A 21,060-nucleotide genomic window follows, 5' to 3' on the forward strand; every position below is an offset into this window, starting at 1 on the left:
AGACATAGTACAGACCTCTACACTGTGAGACATAGTTCAGACCTCTACACTGTGAGACATAGTTCAGACCTCTACACTGTGAGACATAGTTCAGACCTCTACACTGTGAGACATAGTTCAGACCTCTACACTGTGAGACATAGTTCAGACCTCTACACTGTGAGACATAGTTCAGACCTCTACACTGTGAGACATAGTTCCGACCTCTACACTGTGAGACATAGTTCCGACCTCTACACTGTGAGACATAGTTCAGACCTCTACACTGTGAGACATAGTTCAGACCTCTACACTGTGAGACATAGTACAGACCTCTACACTGTGAGACATAGTTCAGACCTCTACACTGTGAGACATAGTTCCGACCTCTACACTGTGAGACATAGTTCCGACCTCTACACTGTGAGACATAGTTCAGACCTCTACACTGTGAGACATAGTTCAGACCTCTACACTGTGAGACATAGTTCAGACCTCTACACTGTGAGACATAGTTCAGACCTCTACACTGTGAGACATAGTACAGACCTCTACACTGTGAGACATAGTTCAGACCACTACACTGTGAGACATAGTTCAGACCTCTACACTGTGAGACATAGTTCAGAACTCTACACTGTGAGACATAGTTCAGACCTCTACACTGTGAGACATAGTTCAGACCTCTACACTGTGAGACAAAGTTCAGACCTCTACACTGTGAGACATAGTTCAGACCTCTACACTGTGAGACATAGTACAGACCACTACACTGTGAGACATAGTTCAGACCTCTACACTGTGAGACATAGTACAGACCTCTACACTGTTAGACATAGTACAGACCTCTACACTGTGAGACATAGTTCAGACCTCTACACTGTGAGACATAGTTCAGACCTCTACACTGTGAGACATAGTTCAGACCTCTACACTGTGAGACATAGTACAGACCACTACACTGTGAGACATAGTACAGACCTCTACACTGTGAGACATAGTTCAGACCTCTACACTGTGAGACATAGTACAGACCTCTACACTGTTAGACATAGTACAGACCTCTACACTGTGAGACATAGTTCAGACCTCTACACTGTGAGACATAGTTCAGACCTCTACACTGTGAGACATAGTTCAGACCTCTACACTGTGAGACATAGTACAGACCTCTACACTGTGAGACATAGTTCAGACCTCTACACTGTGAGACATAGTTCCGACCTCTACACTGTGAGACATAGTTCAGACCTCTACACTGTGAGACATAGTTCAGACCTCTACACTGTGAGACATAGTACAGACCACTACACTGTGAGACATAGTTCAGACCTCTACACTGTGAGACATAGTACAGACCTCTACACTGTTAGACATAGTTCAGACCTCTACACTGTGAGACATAGTTCAGACCTCTACACTGTGAGACATAGTTCAGACCTCTACACTGTGAGACATAGTTCAGACCTCTACACTGTTAGACATAGTTCAGACCTCTACACTGTGAGACATAGTTCAGACCTCTACACTGTGAGACATAGTTCAGACCTCTACACTGTGAGACATAGTTCAGACCTCTACACTGTGAGACATAGTTCAGACCTCTACACTGTGAGACATAGTTCAGAACTCTACACTGTGAGACATAGTACAGACCTCTACACTGTTAGACATAGTACAGACCACTACACTGTGAGACATAGTTCAGACCTCTACACTGTGAGACATAGTTCAGACCTCTACACTGTGAGACATAGTTCAGACCTCTACACTGTGAGACATAGTACAGACCACTACACTGTGAGACATAGTTCAGACCTCTACACTGTGAGACATAGTTCAGACCTCTACACTGTGAGACATAGTACAGACCTCTACACTGTGAGACATAGTTCAGACCTCTACACTGTGAGACATAGTACAGACCACTACACTGTGAGACATAGTTCAGACCTCTACACTGTGAGACATAGTTCAGACCTCTACACTGTGAGACATAGTTCAGACCTCTACACTGTGAGACATAGTTCAGACCTCTACACTGTGAGACATAGTACAGACCACTACACTGTGAGACATAGTACAGACCACTACACTGTGAGACATAGTTCAGACCTCTACACTGTGAGACATAGTACAGACCTCTACACTGTTAGACATAGTACAGACCTCTACACTGTTAGACATAGTACAGGGCTTGCTCTCCTCTCTCTTGCGTAACAGCATACCTGACCTGGATGTGCATGTGATCCTTACTATGTGCCTATGGGATTCTCTCTCTCTCTCAGTTCAATTTAAGGTGTTTTATTGGCATGGGAAACATATGTTTACATTGCCAAAGCAAGTAAACATCTCTCGGTTTGTCTGTCGGTCTCTCTCATCTCTCTGTCCATTTCTCCCTCCGTCCTCTCTCCCTCCACTCTCTGTACTTCCACCTTTAAACACCTCCTAATTTCTAATGAGCAAAACAAGTGATTGTGGTATGTGAGTGTATGTGATAAGGTGATACCTTGTAGACGGTGCCGAAGGCTCCCGAGCCCAGTATCTTGACCCTCTTGAGTTCAGTCTCTTTGAGGATGCGGAGCTGGGCCTGGTTAGGGGCTGTACCACTAGGTGTTAGTGGCTCCACCAACTGTAGGGAGACACAATCAATCAACTCATCAGTCAATTAGTCAGTAAATTAATCGATCAATCAATCTGCAATATGTTAGTTCCTCGCTCCATCAACAAGTCAATTAACCAATCTATCCATCAAGGAATTACGCAACCAACCAGTCACATCTCCCATGGCCATGGCACTCTTTAAACTTTACAGAAATTGTATGAGAGAGTAGTTGTTTCATTATCTTTCAAGTGGAGAAGAATGAAGTAGAGGCAGAGAGAGGACGGGGAGAGAGGAGGGGTAAGAGAGAGAGTGTGAGAGAGGGAGGAGATGGTGAAAGAGAGAGGATAAGAGCGGGAAGGAGAGGTGAGAGATAAAGGGAGAAAGAAAGAAAAATAAAGATAAATAGGGGAGAGAAAGAGAAAGAGAGTGAGGGATGGAGCGAAGAGAGAGAAAGAGAAAGAGAGTGAGGGACGGAAGCGAAGAGAGAGAAAGAGAGTGAGGGGCGGAGCGAAGAGAGAGAAAGAGAAAGAGAGTGAGGGACGGAGCGAAGAGAGAGAAACAGACAGGGGAGGGAGGGACGGAGCGAAGAGAGAGAAAGAGAAAGAGAGTGAGGGACGGAGCGAAGAGAGAGAAAGAGAAAGAGAGTGAGGGACGGAGCGAAGAGAGAGAAAGAGAAAGAGAGTGAGGGACGGAGCGAAGAGAGAGAAAGAGAAAGAGAGTGAGGGACGGAAGCGAAGAGAGAGAAAGAGAGTGAGGGGCGGAGCGAAGAGAGAGAAAGAGAAAGAGAGTGAGGGACGGAGCGAAGAGAGAGAAACAGACAGGGGAGGGAGGGACGGAGCGAAGAGAGAGAAAGAGAAAGAGAGTGAGGGACGGAGCGAAGAGAGAGAAAGAGAAAGAGAGTGAGGGACGGAGCGAAGAGAGAGAAAGAGAAAGAGAGTGAGGGACGGAGCGAAGAGAGAAAAAGAGAAAGAGTGTGAGGGACGGAGCAAAGAGAGAGAAAGAGAAAGAGAGTGAGGGACGGAGCGAAGAGAGAGAAAGAGAAAGAGAGTGAGGGACGGAGCGAAGAGAGAGAAATAGACAGGGGAGGGAGGGACGGAGCGAAGAGAGAGAAAGAGAAAGAGAGTGAGGGACGGAAGCGAAGAGAGAGAAAGAGAGTGAGGGACGGAGCGAAGAGAGAGAAAGAGAAAGAGAGTGAGGGACGGAGCAAAGAGAGAGAAACAGACAGGGGAGGGAGGGATGGAGCGAAGAGAGAGAAAGAGAAAGAGAGTGAGGGACGGAAGCGAAGAGAGAGAAAGAGAGTGAGGGACGGAGCGAAGAGAGAGAAAGAGAAAGAGAGTGAGGGACGGAGCGAAGAGAGAGAAACAGACAGGGGAGGGAGGGACAGAGCGAAGAGAGAGAAAGAGAAAGAGAGTGAGGGACGGAGCGAAGAGAGAGAAAGAGAAAGAGAGTGAGGGACGGAGCGAAGAGAGAGAAAGAGAAAGAGAGTGAGGGACGGAAGCGAAGAGAGAGAAAGAGAGTGAGGGACGGAGCGAAGAGAGAGAAAGAGAGTGAGGGACGGAGCAAAGAGAGAGAAACAGACAGGGGAGCGAGGGACGGAGCGAAGAGAGAGAAAGAGAAAGAGAGTGAGGGACGGAAGCGAAGAGAGAGAAAGAGAGTGAGGGACGGAGCGAAGAGAGAGAAAGAGAAAGAGAGTCAGGGACGGAGCGAAGAGAGAGAAACAGACAGGGGAGGGAGGGACAGAGCGAAGAGAGAGAAAGAGAAAGAGAGTGAGGGACGGAGCGAAGAGAGAGAAAGAGAAAGAGAGTGAGGGACGGAGCGAAGAGAGAGAAAGAGAAAGAGAGTGAGGGACGGAGCGAAGAGAGAAAAAGAGAAAGAGTGTGAGGGACGGAGCGAAGAGAGAGAAAGAGAAAGAGAGTGAGGGACGGAGCGAAGAGAGAGAAAGAGAAAGAGAGTGAGGGACGGAGCGAAGAGAGAGAAATAGACAGGGGAGGGAGGGACGGAGCGAAGAGAGAGAAAGAGAAAGAGAGTGAGGGACGGAGCGAAGAGAGAGAAAGAGAAAGAGAGTGAGGGACGGAGCGAAGAGAGAGAAAGAGAAAGAGAGTGAGGGACGGAGCGAAGAGAGAGAAAGAGAAAGAGAGTGAGGGACGGAGCGAAGAGAGAGAAAGAGAAAGAGAGTGAGGGACGGAGCAAAGAGAGAGAAACAGACAGGGGAGGGAGGGACGGAGCGAAGAGAGAGAAAGAGAAAGAGAGTGAGGGACGGAGCGAAGAGAGAGAAAGAGAAAGAGAGTGAGGGACGGAGCGAAGAGAGAGAAAGAGAAAGAGAGTGAGGGACGGAGCGAAGAGAGAAAAAGAGACAGGGGAGGGAGGGAAGAAGAGAGAGGGAGGGAGAGAGAGGGGGAAATGGAGAGACAGAGAAAGAGAGAGAGAGGGGAGAGAGAACGAGTAAATCAGCTCCCTTCTCTCAGCTGAGGCCATGCCCCCCGGCTCATCTCTGCTGTCTGATTAAAAAACAATAGCTGTTCTTCATTTAAATGGAATTCTAAATCAGTATCGCATTAGAGCTAAGGAGAGGGGGAATGGGGAATGAGAGGGGTATGGAAAGAGAAAGTGAAGCAGAGTGGGGAAGGAGAGGGGGAGGGAGGAAAAGAAGGATAGAGGAAAGGGGAGAGGGAGAGGGAAGGAGAGGGGGAAAGAGAGGGGGGAGGAAAAGAGAGTGGATCGCCACACAAATCCAGTCACCTCTCCGTCGCCCTGGACATCAGTCCATTACATGAGGTGCTGAATGTGTGGTAGCAAGGACAGGGAGGGAGCTGTCCACCAACCTCCTCTAATCTGTGGTGCTGAAAACTGAGGAAGACTACTGGGACACTACCATTTACTAAGTAGTCTCTACGAGTAGAGTCATTCCCTGCTTGTTACTCCCTAACTGACATCACTGACGTCAAAGCACTAGGGTTTCATCGAATAAAACAATAGGAAAGAGGTTGGTAGTGTGTGTGTGTGTGTGTGTGTGTGTGTGTGTGTGTGTGTGTGTGTGTGTGTGTGTGTGTGTGTGTGTGTGTGTGTGTGTGTGTGTGTGTGTGTGTGTGTGTGTGTGTGTGTGTGTGTGTGTGTGTGTGTGTGTGTGTGTGTGCCTGTGTGTGCCTGTGTGTGTGTGTATGCAGGTAACCAAGACAGCACAGTGGGGAGAAGAGGATGGAGAGAGTGTGAGAGAGCAATAATGTAAGGTATAGTGGAAAAAGCCACAATCTTGTCATTATTGAAACGACTTGTAAAGAGCCTAGTGCACCATCACTTGATTGCACTGTAACTGTATGGTACACTCTCAAAAATGCTGGGTTGTTTGGTTGACCCAACTGCTGGGTTGCAGGGCATTGGATCACTTTGTTGGGTTCTTTGTTGTTGTTGGGTTTGTTGTGTTCTTTAAAAACTGCTGGGATATTGGGGCTGGGTTATTGAGATATGACCCAGTGGGTCAGATCAGAAGACTGGAGGCATAGTTTAGTAGGGGTGTGACTTTCAGATAGTTATTTTTAGCCACCCATGAGATTACATGTCATTCATGTTCTGTTGTATAGCTATCACAACAACAACAAATACGGGCTTCTATAAAAACCACACCACAAAAAACGAAATACCACACGTGTACAAAAATAGTTTGTTAAAACAGATAACAAAACCTACTAATCATAAAAGGTACAAATGAACTGATAGGCAATCACTTTTTTTTAAACAGTATATGTTTTGCTTAAATGTGTGTGCGCATGTGTGGATGTGAGTGTGAGTTGGGCTATATGGAGGAGATTACTGAGTAGTTTGGTTCATCAGACTGACCCCCAGTCTACGCTTAAAGTTATTGAGGGATGATGAGGTTTTGGCAATTCCAGTCTATCGTACCTCTGTATCTGATAGAGAATTGACTATGTGAGGTGCGGCAGTGGGGAGGGTGAAGGTTATCACAGTGTCTTGTGTTATATAGATGCATTTCAGAATGAACCTGGAAGAATCCATTGAAAGGTCAACTGTCTGGGAGGTATGAGTATTTGTAGATGAAAATACATAATTGGCGTGCATTAATGACGAAAATAGACAAGATATTGAGTTTCTTAAACAAAGGTGCAGATGGAGCCAGGTAATCAGAGGAGGTGGTTAGTCAAGCAATTTTTTTTGAATGATGAGTATTTTGTGTAAGTAGCAGGCACATGTCGTGGTCCAGACAATACTACAGTAAATTAGATATGGGTAAATTAAAAAAAGACCCAGCTTCTAGGTCAACGCAGGGTGAGTGTAAAAAAATACCAAATTTAAGGATACATTAACCCATATTTGGGTCATCCCAACAATCGATCTGGCTGGGTCAAAATAACCCAATGTATGTTCTGTTCAATATTTACTCAGTGATGGGTTACCAAATAACCCAATGTATGTTCTGTTCAATATTTACTCAGTGATGGGTTACCAAATAACCCAATGTATGTTCTGTTCAATATTTACTCAGTGATGGGTTACCAAATAACCCAAATGGCGTTGCTTTTAATCCAGCATGTTTTAGAGTGCAGTACATCCAGGCTTTTCACTACACTATGTGGTGTTGAGAGCTTTAATGGAACCTGAACCTACTGTCTATTAACACAGAGTACTCTCCTCTCCTCCCCTTTCCTCCCATCCCCTACTCTCTTCTCCTCCACAGTGATAGAGTGAATGCCTGTCTGTCTTTCTGTCTGTCCTCTCTGCAGGCAGCGCTCAGAGTGAGCTAGCGCTATACCGCCCTCAACATTAGCAATAAACAGGACACATACAGTTGAAGTAGGAAGTTTACGTACACCTTAGCCAAATACATTTAAACTCTGTTTTTCACAATTCCTGACACTTAATCCAAGTAACAATTCCCTGTCTTAGGTCAGTTAGGATCAACACTTTATTTTAAGAATGTGAAATGTCAGAATAATAGTAGAGAGAATGATTTATTTAAACTTTTATTTCTTTCATCATTTCGGGCAGCCTTCCGCAAGCTTCCCACAATAAGTTGGGTGAATTTTGGACCATTCCTCCTGACAGAGCTGGTGTAACTGAGTCAGGTTTGTAGGCCTCCTTGCTCGCACACACTTTTTCAGTTCTGCTCACAAGTTTTCTATAGGATTGAGGTCAGGGCTTTATGACGGCCACTCCAATACCTTAACTTTGTTGTCCTTAAGCCATTTTGCCACAACTTTGGAAGTATGCTTGGGGTCATTTGCAACCAAGCTTTAACTTCCTGACTGATGTCTTGAGATGTTGCTTCAATATATCCACATAATTTTCCTACCTCATGATGCCATCTATTTTGTGAAGTGCACCAGTCTTTGCTTCACGGTTGGTATGGTGTTCTTCAGCTTGCAAGCATCCCTTTATTCCCCCTCCAAACATAACGATGGTCATTATGGTCAAACAGTTCTATTTTTGTTTCATCAGACCAGAGGACATTTCTCCAAAAAGTACGATCTTTGTCCCCATGTGCAGTTGCAAACCATAGTCTGGCTTTTTTATGGCGGTTTTGGAGCAGTGGCTTCTTTCTTGCTGAGCGGCCTCTCAGGTTATGTCGATATAGGACTCGTTTTACTGTGGACATAGATACTTTTGTACCTGTTTCCTCCAGTATCTTCACAAGGTCCTTTGCTGTTGTTCTGGGATTGATTTGCACTTTTCGCACCAAATTACGTTCATCTCTAGGAGATGAAGGCACAGTCAACTTGTGCATGTTAACTTCTGACCCACTGGAACTGTGATGCAGTGAAGTATAAGTGAAATAATCTGTCTGTAAACAATTGTTGGAAAAATGTCTTGTGTCATGCACAAAGTAGATGTCCTAACCGACTTGCCAAAACTTTAGTTTGTTAACAAGAAATGTGTGGAGTGGTTGAAAAACGAGTTTTAATGACTCCAACCTAAGTGTATGTAAACTTCCGACTTCAACTGTATGCATCAGGCATCTCACAGTATGTAGCTAGTAGCTACAGTACTGAATGGGACTCAAATATGAACCCAAAACATGGCTAGTATACTGAAACTCAATTAAAGTGAAACTGAATGATACGCTGCCTGTTAATGTTATTTCACAGTCATCGTTATAACTAATATCATATATCTCCGATCACATGTACAGTACTGGTGCTGTTTGCAGACATGCAGACCTGGCAGTGGTTCTGTCCTAGAATAAGGTGCCATTAGGGACTTACCCATCTCCTCTCTATCCTATCCATTCATTCTGATCAGACGAGGGAGAGGGGGGAGACAATGCTCTTGATATTTCATTAAGAGTTCCAAATGCAGACAGAACGCTTCCTGGTTGGGGTCGCGTGGCAGGGAGTGGAGCAAGGCTGTCTGGGATATTCATTAAGATGGATGTTTTGAGGGGATGAGAGATCTGCGCTCGGCTCCCCACCTCCCTGCCTGTTTGGGCTGCGTCATGGTCCCCTATTCCCTACATAGTACACTAGTTTTGCCTGGGGATGCCTCCAAAATGGCAGCCTATTTATTGTATAGTGGACTACATTTGTAGGGAATAGGGTGCCATTTGGGATGTAACCATGATGAGAGAATAAAAGGTTTCTGTTATCCAGATGACATGAGTACAGCCTGAGCTCCATCCCAAATGGCAACCTGTTCCCCTACAAGCCCTGTTCAAAAGTAGTGCACTATGTAGCGAATAGGGTGCCATTTGGGATGCAGGCTGACATCTGTCTATTCCATTTGATGGATGAGCTGCCTAATTATCCAAAGAGACAGTGACAGGAGACAGTTCTGCTGTACTGCTACAGAGTCAGGAGGAAGCAGGGAGCATTGTTATGCATAGGCTTGTAGGATTGTTTGTGTGTGTGTGTGTGTGTGTGTGTGTGTGTGTGTGTGTGTGTGTGTGTGTGTGTGTGTGTGTGTGTGTGTGTGTGTGTGTGTGTGTGTGTGTGTGTGTGTGTGTGCGTGCGTGCGTGCGTGCGTGCGTGCGTGCGTGCGTGCGTGCGTGCGTGCGTGTTCCTCTCATGTTAGCCTGTACTCTAAGACAGTGTATTGTAATGCTGGTCAGGAGCAGACACTCTGTAGAACTCAGATACAGGACATAGCAGGACATAGCTACCTCTACATAAAAGTAAAGTTGTAATACAGTAATGGTTGTTGTGTTTGCATTTCTAGACGAGGTACAGTACAGTGGCATAATGTTCTATAAAAGCAGTGCAACAAGATGATTGAGATTTTAGTAAGGTGTGATTGTATTTGTGTTGTTTTGTGTTGCCTGGTTCAGAGTCAGGTCAATATGAGTACTGATGCTATTTTTGTGCATAACGTCCGTTCCAAAAAAGTAATGTACAGCCAAATAATAACCCTTGTCATTATTGACTCTGGGTTGAAGCTCTGGTATTCTAAACATTAACAAAATAGAGGTGGGAGCGAGGAGAGATGATGGAGAAAGGAGAGGGAGAGAGGTAAGAGAGTAGTAGGAGAGAGGATGGAGAATGGGGAGAGAGGAGGGAGAGGGGGCGGAGAGAGAAGAGGGAGACAAGACAGAGTGGAGGGAGAGAGGATAAAGAGATGAGGGAGAATGGCAACAGAGAAGAGAGAGAGAGAGAGAGAGAGAGAGAGAGAGAGAGAAGGAGAGAGAAGGGGGAAAGAGGACGTAGAGAGGAGGGAGAGAGGACAGGATATATAAGGGAGAAAGGCCACAGAGGAGAGCGAGAGAGAGAGAGAGGATATGACAGAGAGAGGAAGGAGAGAAGAGGGAGAGAGGCCACTCTGTGTTCTCATAGCCTCTGGTGGCCCTCACCTATAACAGAGCACATCACATGCCACGAGAGAGATTGGCACTACTGGCTCTGTGATATTACAGCTCTTCATAAAGCAGTGAGTGAAGGGAAGTCCATCACACTAAGATTAGGATGTAGGATGATAGTGAACTCTGGAACTGAAACTTCAAAACTAATCATTGCAAAGTCTTTGTACTGTAAACTCGTACTACGTCCCAATTGGCACCCTATTCCCTATATTTAGACGAGAGCCCAATGGAAGGTTTGTCTATGATCCACATCTCAAGATGTCCTTACCCTGTCCTGTCTCCAGAATGCTTGAAGTACATACCTCTATCCTTGATTATCACATCCACATTCCAAACGTTGTCTCCAGGTGTGTGTGTGTGTGTGTGTGTGTGTGCCTGTGCGTGTGTGTGCACTTGCGCGTGTGTTTGGTGTGTGTGTATTCACACTCCATACCTCTGTCTCGAGGAAGCGTCGCAGGGCTCTCTTCTTCTTGATGCTCTTCCTGCGGAAGGACACGGCTACGCTCAGAGCCACGATAACCACCACGAAGAGGCCACCTATCACCCCGGCTGCAATCAGGGGAGTCCTGAGGGAGAGAGATGTGAGATAGGGACACAGTATTAGATACTAGCTATTTGTTTTCTTTAAAATAGTTTAGCTGCTCTTGTTTGACCTATTATTGGCTGGTACAGTGAAACCAATGGACTAGTTTGTCCAACTGGCAGGTCAAGCAGGTTTAATCAAATGCTACAAATATTTGAAAGGAAACAAACATTATTTGAAACCAGGTCTGATAAGCACTTACTCCAGAGGTCACAACAGACTTGGCTGACTAGAGCTTGGGACAATTCTTACTTAGCTTACAACCTTTGACAAAATACATGATCTAGCATCTGCAGGTGTCCTGTTACAATGTTAGGCAGTTAGTTCAAAGAAGGGAAAGAAATGAAAGTCAGGACATTTTTCTAATTGAATAAAAATAATATATTCCATTCAGCATGTGTGATCAGCACTTTCCATGATCTCTCCAACCCTCTACACCTCAACCTGTCTGCCTGCCTGCCTGCCTGCCTGTCTGCCTGTCTGTCTGTGCTGAGTGCTGGGAACTTTGGGTCACGTCCCACATGGCACCCTATTCCCTGCATAGTGCACTACTTTTGACCATACCCCTATGGACCTGGTCAAAAGTGTATATAGGGAATGGAGTGCCATTTAGGACGCAGACACAGAATACTGTAGGTGAGAAGATGAGATGGTGTATCTGAGTGAATAGACCCTATTCTCTATCTTAATAAAAAGGGCTCATTTGGCAGAACAGAACAGAGCAGAGTGGCGGCGTCAGCACACTCCAGTCATGTTTTACATCAGCAGGAAAGCTATCAGCCACCTGGTACATCACAGGCCCATTACATGTTATCACACTCAGCTCACTTCTGGAATCACATGAAACACCCCCCAATCTTTCGGTTATCGGGTGCCTCCCAAATTACTCCTCTATTCCCTACTGTACGTAGTGTGCTACATTTGACCACGGCAGGGTGCACCTGCTCATTCTCCCAGCTCCACCCCTCTCCTACACAATATTACAGGAATGGATTTACTGTAGTAAGGGACTACATGATGATTTGTGGAGGAAGTGGCTTCAAGAGACATAGTTGTAATTTGTAGGAAAGCATAGGCATACTCCTAGTAAACATTGTAGAGACATGCCCAAATGGAAAGTGGAGAATGGGGTATGGGGTGTGGAGTGATATCCTCTTTCTCTCCTCTTTCTATTTTGAGCCAATATGACAATCAGCGTGTGTGTGTGTGTGTGTGTGTGTGTGTGTGTGTGTGTGTGTGTGTGTGTGTGTGTGTGTGTGTGTGTGTGTGTGTGTGTGTGTGTGTGTGTGTGTGTGTGTGTGTGTGTGTGTGTGTGTGTGTGTGTGTGAGAGAGAGAGAGGGTCAAAACGCAGAGAGTGACAGAGTGCAGATGACAGTCTAGTCTCTATTATATGAGACAGCCTTACACAGCAGCCTGTGGCAAGGAGTAGGAAGGAAAGAAGAAGAGGGTTGACACAATGTCAGATCAGCTGTGGAACCCAATGTACAGTTGAAGTCGGAAGTTTACATATACTTAGGTTAGAGTCATTAAATCTCGTTTTTCAACCACTCCACAAATGTTTTGTTAACAAACTATAGTTTTGGCAAGTCGGCTAGGACATCTACTTTGTGCATGACACAAATTGTTTACAGATTATTTCACTTATAATTCACTGTATCACAATTCCAGTGGGTTAGAAGTTGACATACACTAAGTTGACTTTGCCTTTAAACAGCTTAGAAAATTCCAGAAAATGATGTCATGGCCTTAGAAGCTTCTGATAGGCTAATTGACATCATTTGACTCAATTGGAGGTGTACCTGTGGATGTATTTCAAGGCCTACCTTCAAACTCAGTGCCTCTTTGCTTGACATCATGGGAAAATCAAAAGAAATCAGCCAAGACCTCAGAAAAATTATTGTAGACCTCCATAAGTCTGGTTCATCCTTGGGAGCAATTTCCAAACACCTGAAGGTACCATGTTCATCTGTACAAACAATAGTACGCAAGTATAAACACCATGGGACCACGCAGCCGTCATTCGGCTCAGGAAGGAGACCCGTTCTGTCTCCTACAGATGAATGTACTTTGTTGCGAAAAGTGCAAATCAATCCCAGAACAACAGCAAAGGACCTTATGAAGATGCTAGAGGAAACAGGTACAAAAGTATCTACATCCACAGTAAAACGAGTCCTATATTGACATAACCTGAAAGGCCGCTCAGCAAGGAAGATGCCACTGCTCCAAAACCGCCATAAAAAAGCCAGACTACAGTTTGCAACTGCACATAGGGACAAAGATCGTACTTTTTGGAGAAATGTCCTCTGGTCTGATGAAACAAAAATAGAACTGTTTGGCCATAATGACCATCATTATGTTTGGAGGAAAAAGGGGGAGGCTTGCAAGCAAAGAACACCATCCCAACCGTGAAGCACGGGGGTGGCAGCATCATGTTGTGGGGGTGCTTTGCTGCAGGAGGGACTGGTGCACTTCACAAAATAGATGGCATCATGTGGAAGAAAAATTTGGTGGATATATTGAAGCAACATCTCAAGACATCAGTCAGGAAGTTAAAGCTTGGTCGCAAATGGATCTTCCAAATCGACAATGACCCCAAGCATACTTCCAAAGTTGTGGCAAAATGGCTTAAGGACAACAAAGTCAAGGTATTGGAGTGGCCGTCACAAAGCCCTGACCTAAATCCTATAGAAAATTTGTGAGCAGAACTGAAAGTGTGTGTGTGAGCAAGGAGGCCTACAAACCTGACTCAGTTACACCAGCTCTGTCAGGAGAGATGGGCCAAAATTCACCCAAATTATTGTGGGAAGCTTGTGGAAGGCTACCCGAAACGTTTGACCCAAGTAAAAAAAATGTAAAGGCAATTCTACCAAATACTAATTGAGTGTGTGTAAACTTCTGACCCACTGGGAATGTGATGAAAGAAATGAATGCTGAAATAAATACATCTGTCTACTATTACTCTGACATTTCCCATTCTAAAAATAAAGTGGTGATCCTAACTGACCTAAGAAAGGGAATTTTTAATAGTATACAATGTCAGGAATTGTGAAAAACTGAGTTTAAATGTATTTGGCTAAGGTGTATGTTAACTTCCGACTTCAACTGTATGTCTGAGCTCTGAGAGTCTTTGTCTTCTCAACATTGGCCCCAAGCAATTATAAGCTGCCTTTCTGTTCTGCTCAGTTAAACCATAGCTTCTCTAAAACATGTTCCAAAGCCACTTCACCAACTTGGTATGCTACAATCACAGTCACATAGTTCGATCAGGGTATTCTCTGTTACTCTGCTGTCAACATCCTGTATGTACGGAGGCTTTTCCCCTCACAGCCTAGGAACTTTATCTGTTTACTAGCACTTCTCATCCACCTTCACCCCTCCTCCTCTCTTCCTCCTCACCCCATCTTCACCCCACAGCCTCTCCCTATCTCCCATCATCAGCTCACCCTGACATTCTCCCCTCATTGCCTCAGATAGAAGAGAAGTGGATCAGATAGTAGAGTAGTGAATCAGATAGAAGAGCATTGAATCACATAGAGTACTGAATCAGATAGTAGAGTACTGAATCAGATAGTAGAATTAAATCAAATAGTATAGTAGTAAATCAGATCGTCAGATAGTAGATAGTAGAGTAGTGGATCAGTGGAGAGTGAGACCTAGGCTACTGCAGGCTCTTGCTGTGTCTCAAATGGCAACCTATTCCCTATATAGTGACCATAAAGCTCTGGTCAAAAGTAGTGCACTGCATAGGGAATAGTGCCATTTGAGATGCAGCTTGGAATGAATTAGCAGTCATTAACGTCTCTTTCTCTCTGCTCTTACACAGCTCCTTTCAGCTCAGCTCAGCCTTGAGATCAGGATGCTTTGGCCAAGTAGTGTGTTTTTCCACTATGCCTTTGTTTCGGTCTTCATTTTTAAGCCAATTTGGCATCTCTCTTCTGTGCTGTGCTGTTTCTTTCTAAGCATAGTCCTATAGGGGGAAGCTGTTCTATTAGGCCTTTAGAATGATGTGTTCTGTCCCTCTGTTCTCTTCTGTTCTTCCTTTTTGTTTCCTCTCACTATCTCAACCCCATCTCAATTGGGTTGAGGTCGGGTGATTGTAGATGCCAGGTCATCTGATGCAGTACTCCATCACTCTCCTTTGTCAAATAGCCCTTACACAGCCTAGAGGTGTGTTTTGAGTCATTGTCCTGTTGAAAAACAAATGATAGTCCCACTAAGTGCAAACCAGATGGGATGGCATATCGCTGCAGAATGCTGTGGTAGCCATGCTGGTTAAGTGTGCCTTGAATTCTAAATAAATCACAGACAGTGTCACCAGCAAAGCACCCCACACCATCTCAACTCCTCCTCCATGCTTCATGGTGGGAACCACACATGCGGAGATCATCCATTCACCTACTCTGCGTCTCACAAAGACATGGCGGTTGTAACCAACAATCTCACATTTGGACTGATCAGACCAAAGGACAGTTTTCCACTAGTCTAATGTCCATTGCTCGTGTTTCTTTGCCCTAGCATTGTCTCTCTTATTGGTGTGCTTTATTATTGGTTTCTATGCAGAAATTTTAACCATGAAGGCCTGATTCACACAGTCTCCTCTGAACAGTTGGTGTTGAGATGTGTCTGTTACTTGAACTCTGTGAAGCATTTCTTTGGGCTGCAATTTCTGAGGCTGGTAACTCTAATGAACTTATCCTCTGAAGCAAAGGTAACTCTGGGTCTTTCTTGTGGCAGTCCTCATGAGAGCCAGTTTCATCATAGCTTGATGTTTTTTGCGACTGCACTTGAAGAAACTTTGAAAGTTCTTGAAATGTTCCACATTGACTGACCTTCATGTCTTAAAGTAATGATGGACTGTCGTTTCTCTTTTCTTATTTGAGGTGTTCTTGCCATAATATGAACTTTTACCATTATTTTACCAAATAGGTCTATCTTCTGTGTACCCCCCCCAGCACAGCTGTTAATTGAAATGCATTCCAGGTGACTACCTCATGAAGCTGGTTGAGAGAATTACAAAAATGTGCAAAGCTGTCATCAAGGCAAAGGGTGGCTACTTTGAAGAATCTCAAATATAAAATATATTTTGATTTGTTTAACACTTTTTTGGTTACTACATGATTCCATATGTTTTATTTCATTATTTTAATGTTTTCACTATTCTTTTACAATGTAAAACCCTTGAATGAGTAGGTGTGTCCAAACTTTTGGGGTTCAATTCCCCGACGGGGAGGAAGGAGTAGGCTGTCTTGTAAATAAGAATTTGTTCTTAACTGACTTGCCTAGTTAAATAAAGGTTACACTAAGAGCATAACATTTCTGCACCCACATTTTATTCTAGTCTAACCAATACCCAAACGGAGTTTAAGTGAAAATAAAAATCTCATTGATTTATCAAGACCAGTCCCCATGCTTGTCTCAGAGCAGCGCAAAAAGGTGCAAAAATAGTTGTAGACTTTTCATTCAAATCCTACTGCTTCTAACTTCAATATACTCTTTAAATAAATAAGACCTACACCACTTTTAACAGCACATGACTCAACACTAGTGAGACTCAAGTCGCCTACGGTAGGTCTACAGTATATTGAAAAATATAACGTGACTCTCTGCCAATAACTACATATAGAGGATTGGAGGATTCTAAATTACAACCAAAAGCTGCCTCATGGGTCTCCCGGTGGCGGCCGGCACCGGTATCGAACCTGCATCAGCCAGTTAAGTTATTTTATAAATGTCTAGGCTCCAAAGAAATAGATCTTGTTGTTTGTAAAGTCAAATTAAAATGAAGATTGTTGTTGAAATGAATTGCTCGACTGGTGTAGATTTTCTCCATCTGTTGGTGTGCAACACTTGCATAACAAGTTAGCTATATTTTCAGCACCAGCCACTGTTCACCTCCTATTGATTGCACTGTGGTTGCCACCAGTTTTTTTAATGTAACCTTTATTTAACTAGGCAAGTCAGGTAGGAACAAATTCTTATTTACAATGAAGGCCTACCCCGAATGTCACTGGGCTAATTTTGTGCTGCGCTATGGCATTCCCAATCACGGTCGGATGTGAAACAGCCTGTATTCGAACCAGGGACCGTAGTAATGCCTCTTGCACTGAGATGCAGTGCCTTAGAAAGGTCGAAACAAATTATTTGTTGCAAGTTGGGGAGGGGGATTTTTCACACCTAGCTCGGCTATTAGACAATTCTTTAGTAAAGGTTGAATAGTCTTTTGTTCAGCTAATGGCCCATCCTAGAAAGGTGTGTCACGACTTCCGCCGAAGTCGGTCCCTCCCCTTGTTCGGGCGGTGTTCGGCGGTCGACGTCACCGATCTTCTAGCCATCACTGATCTATTTTTCATTTTCCATTGGTTTTGTCTTGTCTTCCTTCACAACTGGTTCCAATCCCATCAATTACATGCTGTGTATTTAACCCTCTGTTTCCCCTCATGTCCTTGTCGGAGATTGTTTTATTGTATGTTATGTGCACGTCATGTGTTGGTGTGCAACGGGTTTCGTACCCACTTATATTATTGTTTTATGAGCACTTATTAAACAACTCTGTTTATACCAAGTTCGTTTTCCTGCGCCTTACACGTTGTTTGCATAATTCACAGCCTGCTACAGTAAGTCCGCTTGTGAAAAACAAAATGCCTCCAGCTGTCGAAACACAGAATATCTAAGGGGCTTTTATATAATTATAATGTGGGGTTAATAATAATACTTTTCCCCTTTCCACTTGTTATTTAGACCGGATTGTTACTCCCATTTTGTTCCTTGCTCTCTTCCACATGTCATTCTCTGCCTGAGTGGCTCGCTTGTGGGTGTGCTGGCAGGATATGGCAGCAACTTTGATTGTGCGTCCAAAATTCAGCATATCAAGTTTGTATGAAGGTCTGGTTATTCACAGGCAAATAGTAATATGCTCAAACCGCTCTGGTGACAAATCAACTTTGCTGCTCTGTTTTCAATTGTCCACATGGGTGGGAGAACCTATTCAAGTAAGTAAATTTCAAATGTTTTAAACTATGTATTATTAGCTTCAGTAACTAGCTACAGTGCATTTTAACTCAAATGAGCTGCCAACGTAGCTAGCTAGTTTACATTGTAACGTTCCTGACCTTATTTCCTTTGTTTAGTCTTTGTTTAGTTGGTCAGGACGTGAGCTGGGTGGGCATTCTATGTTTTGTGTTTCTATGTTGGGTTTGTTGTTTGGCCTAATATGGTTCTCAATCAGAGGCAGGTGTTTGTCATTGTCTCTGATTGGGAACCATATTAAGGTAGCCTGTTTGCACTGTTGGTTTGTGGGTGATTGTTTTCTGTCTTTGTGTTCTACACCAGATAGGACATTTTTCGGTTTTCACATTTATTGTTTTGTAGTGTTCACGTTCTTATTCTTTATTAAACATGTTGAACACTAGCCGCGCTGCGTTTTGGTCCTCTCCTTCATCCCAGGAAGAAAGCCGTTACATACATACTGTATAGACAGCTAGCTAAGTTAATTATATTTGACCAACTACCTCACTTCATATTAGCTAGCTATCTTGAGATATTTAACACTGTAAAATACATGTGTAGGTAGCTAGCTAACAGCCATGGAGGAGAGTGAAAGGATAGCAGGCCCAGCTGTCAAAGTTAGAGAGTGGGATATTCTGGATAGAGCAGGTACTTTTGTGTAGTTCCTGTCCCTAGAAGTGAGGACAGAGAACATCATATTCAGTGCTGTCTAATTTGAGTATAATGAAGTCTTTTGTGAGGTTTTCTGTCCTTGGATACAGAGAGCTGTGAAAGCCTGTCTGCAGATTAAGAGGTCCCAATGAAGATCCTGGTCCTGGGGACTCAAAGGGGTGCACATTTTTGTTTTTGCTTAAGGACTACACAGCTGATTCAAATGATCAAGTCATCAAGCTTCAAGTGTTATTTATTTATTCATTTGTGATGCAATCCTTGATATGATCCTGCTATTGCCAGATGCTACACATGTATCTATCTATCCAATGTTATCATGACTTGTTTTAAGGGATATTATACTTTAGTAATTCCCAATGATCTGGTAATGAAAAAGTCTAATAATGATATTATATTGTTTGTCCTCATGTCTGTTTTTGAGCATAAAGTACCACTTAGTGTGGACACCAGGTGAGACTACACACACACATATTTCTGTTGAACACAGTCTCTTTAACCCCCTTATTTTCTCAATAACAGTCTCTCTCCTTCACTTCATCCTTCTCCCCCTTCTCCCTAAATCCTCTAGGTTATATCAGCTGTGTTGGTGAACCCTTCCCGCATTTGAACTAGCTGACACAGACGGCACAGCATCATCATAGGTGAGAGGTCACTTGGTTGGGTCAACAGAAGTATTATTAAAGAGATACTTTCTATTGAAATACAGAGAGATGTAGTAGTCCCAGAGTTAATGATTCAAGGTCAGTTTTGTATTTCACCTCCTGATGACTGACAGTGTTAGAATAAAAAAACAAAGCTTAATCATTCTCTCTCTCTATCCATCTGTCTCTCGTCTGCAGGTATGTGTTGATGTGAGAGCGGAAGCCAGTCACGTCATCGACACCTCACCCACTCTTAAGATAACCTTCGGGCCATCTGGGGGCCCAGGGCTGGTTAGGAGACACTATGTAATTGTGATGAACTGAGAGAATATTAGGGTAGGTCATTCATTAATCATATGCTGTCTTCCCGGCTCTTCTGCTCTTACCTCTTTCCCTTTCTGTCTTTTACATCTCTTTCTTTCTCTTTTTTTATAATGCGTATGTGCATTGAAGTACAGATTGAACTTGTATTTATAACATCATATTTTTAATGCATGTATTATGTATTTATAACACCTGGATAATGAACTTTCAATAAAGCGTTTCAAATTCTCCACTGGTTGAAATTAAGTATCTCATTGAAATACTATACCTACTGTATCCTGTGTACTCAGATTAATGCAAACGGAGGTAGATATGCATAGGAAGTGTAGTGTTTATTTATTATTTTCTGTATATATGAATTACAAATCAGCTTTTACTTAAATAATGGTTCTAGTCTATTGCATAGTTACAATGTGTAATCATTGATGTCTCAGGAGCAGGAGTGGTAAACACTGTTGAAGTGTATAATTGTAATATGTACATGCAGACACAGCATCATTCAAAGAATGGAGTTTGATACACCTGGTATTGGATATGACTGAAAAAGAATGTCTCACAGAGATTCATACCTGAACCACACCTTTATTTGCCAAGGAAGATGACATCCTCAGTGAATATATTCAATGTACAGGCTACAATGTGTGGATCTCATGCGTGGCAATAACTACATGTATATACGACTTGCATCCTTGGCACAATAAAGTTATTATATTCTACTCAATCCGTAGGCTTCATTAATGCCATTCAGACACATCCATACAGTTATCTTAACCTCCACTACACAATAAGCAAGTACATAGCTAGCTAACTATATTACTTCAGCTGCATTGCATGGAAAATATAAGCAAGGCAAGCTTACACAATTGTACATTCAATTTGCAGGAAATGCTTTAGCTAGCTAGATTCTTTACATCTACAGTTTCAATAGACGACAGCCTGGTTTGATGGTTTTCTCAGGAGTCCCAAAACATTAAACAACACGAATTACAATTTCATACTCGTGTCATAACACTAGCTAGCAAACTGGCTAAATAGTGATTTTCGTAAACTAACTTTATGACAAAACAATATGCACAATCGTTTTTCTCTACATTAACATATTCCTCTCATTTGCACATTTTTTTCTTGACTCATGATGTTATAATTACTTACATTTGCTTCCACCGTAATGTTTTGTCAGCCATCTTTGCTGAAGAAAGTCACCTGCGACGGGTGGCTCGCGTCAAATTCGTCATTTGAACCACTCTCTATGATTGGTCATATAAAAACCTTGGGACCCAAATGCATAATGAGTGCTCTAACTCCCCCTTGTGGTGGTCTGGAGCAATGAAGCTGTGACGCTGGGTACCTCTAAGTCCTGCGGTGTAAGCTCGCCACTTTTAGAGGAACCACTGTAGCAATAAATATAAGCCTTGCTCAGTGGGCACAGTTGGTTGTCATGACATTTTC

General features: G+C 43.4%; 1 protein-coding gene across 1 annotated transcript in view; it reads right to left on the minus strand.

The window, feature by feature from the left end:
* LOC139538902 (receptor tyrosine-protein kinase erbB-4-like) overlaps nt 1-21,060 on the minus strand; it is a 591,021-nt gene that overhangs the window by 80,118 nt on the left and 489,843 nt on the right. The window contains exons 17-18 of the mRNA XM_071341463.1: nt 10,819-10,951; nt 2,489-2,611 (exon numbers count right to left, since the gene is read on the minus strand). Of these exons, the coding sequence (XP_071197564.1) occupies nt 2,489-2,611; nt 10,819-10,951 (256 nt within the window). The remainder of the gene's footprint in view (nt 1-2,488; nt 2,612-10,818; nt 10,952-21,060) is intronic.

Source organism: Salvelinus alpinus, chromosome 14, assembly GCF_045679555.1.
Source record: "Salvelinus alpinus chromosome 14, SLU_Salpinus.1, whole genome shotgun sequence".
In the NCBI taxonomy this organism is placed as follows: Eukaryota; Metazoa; Chordata; class Actinopteri; order Salmoniformes; family Salmonidae; genus Salvelinus; species Salvelinus alpinus.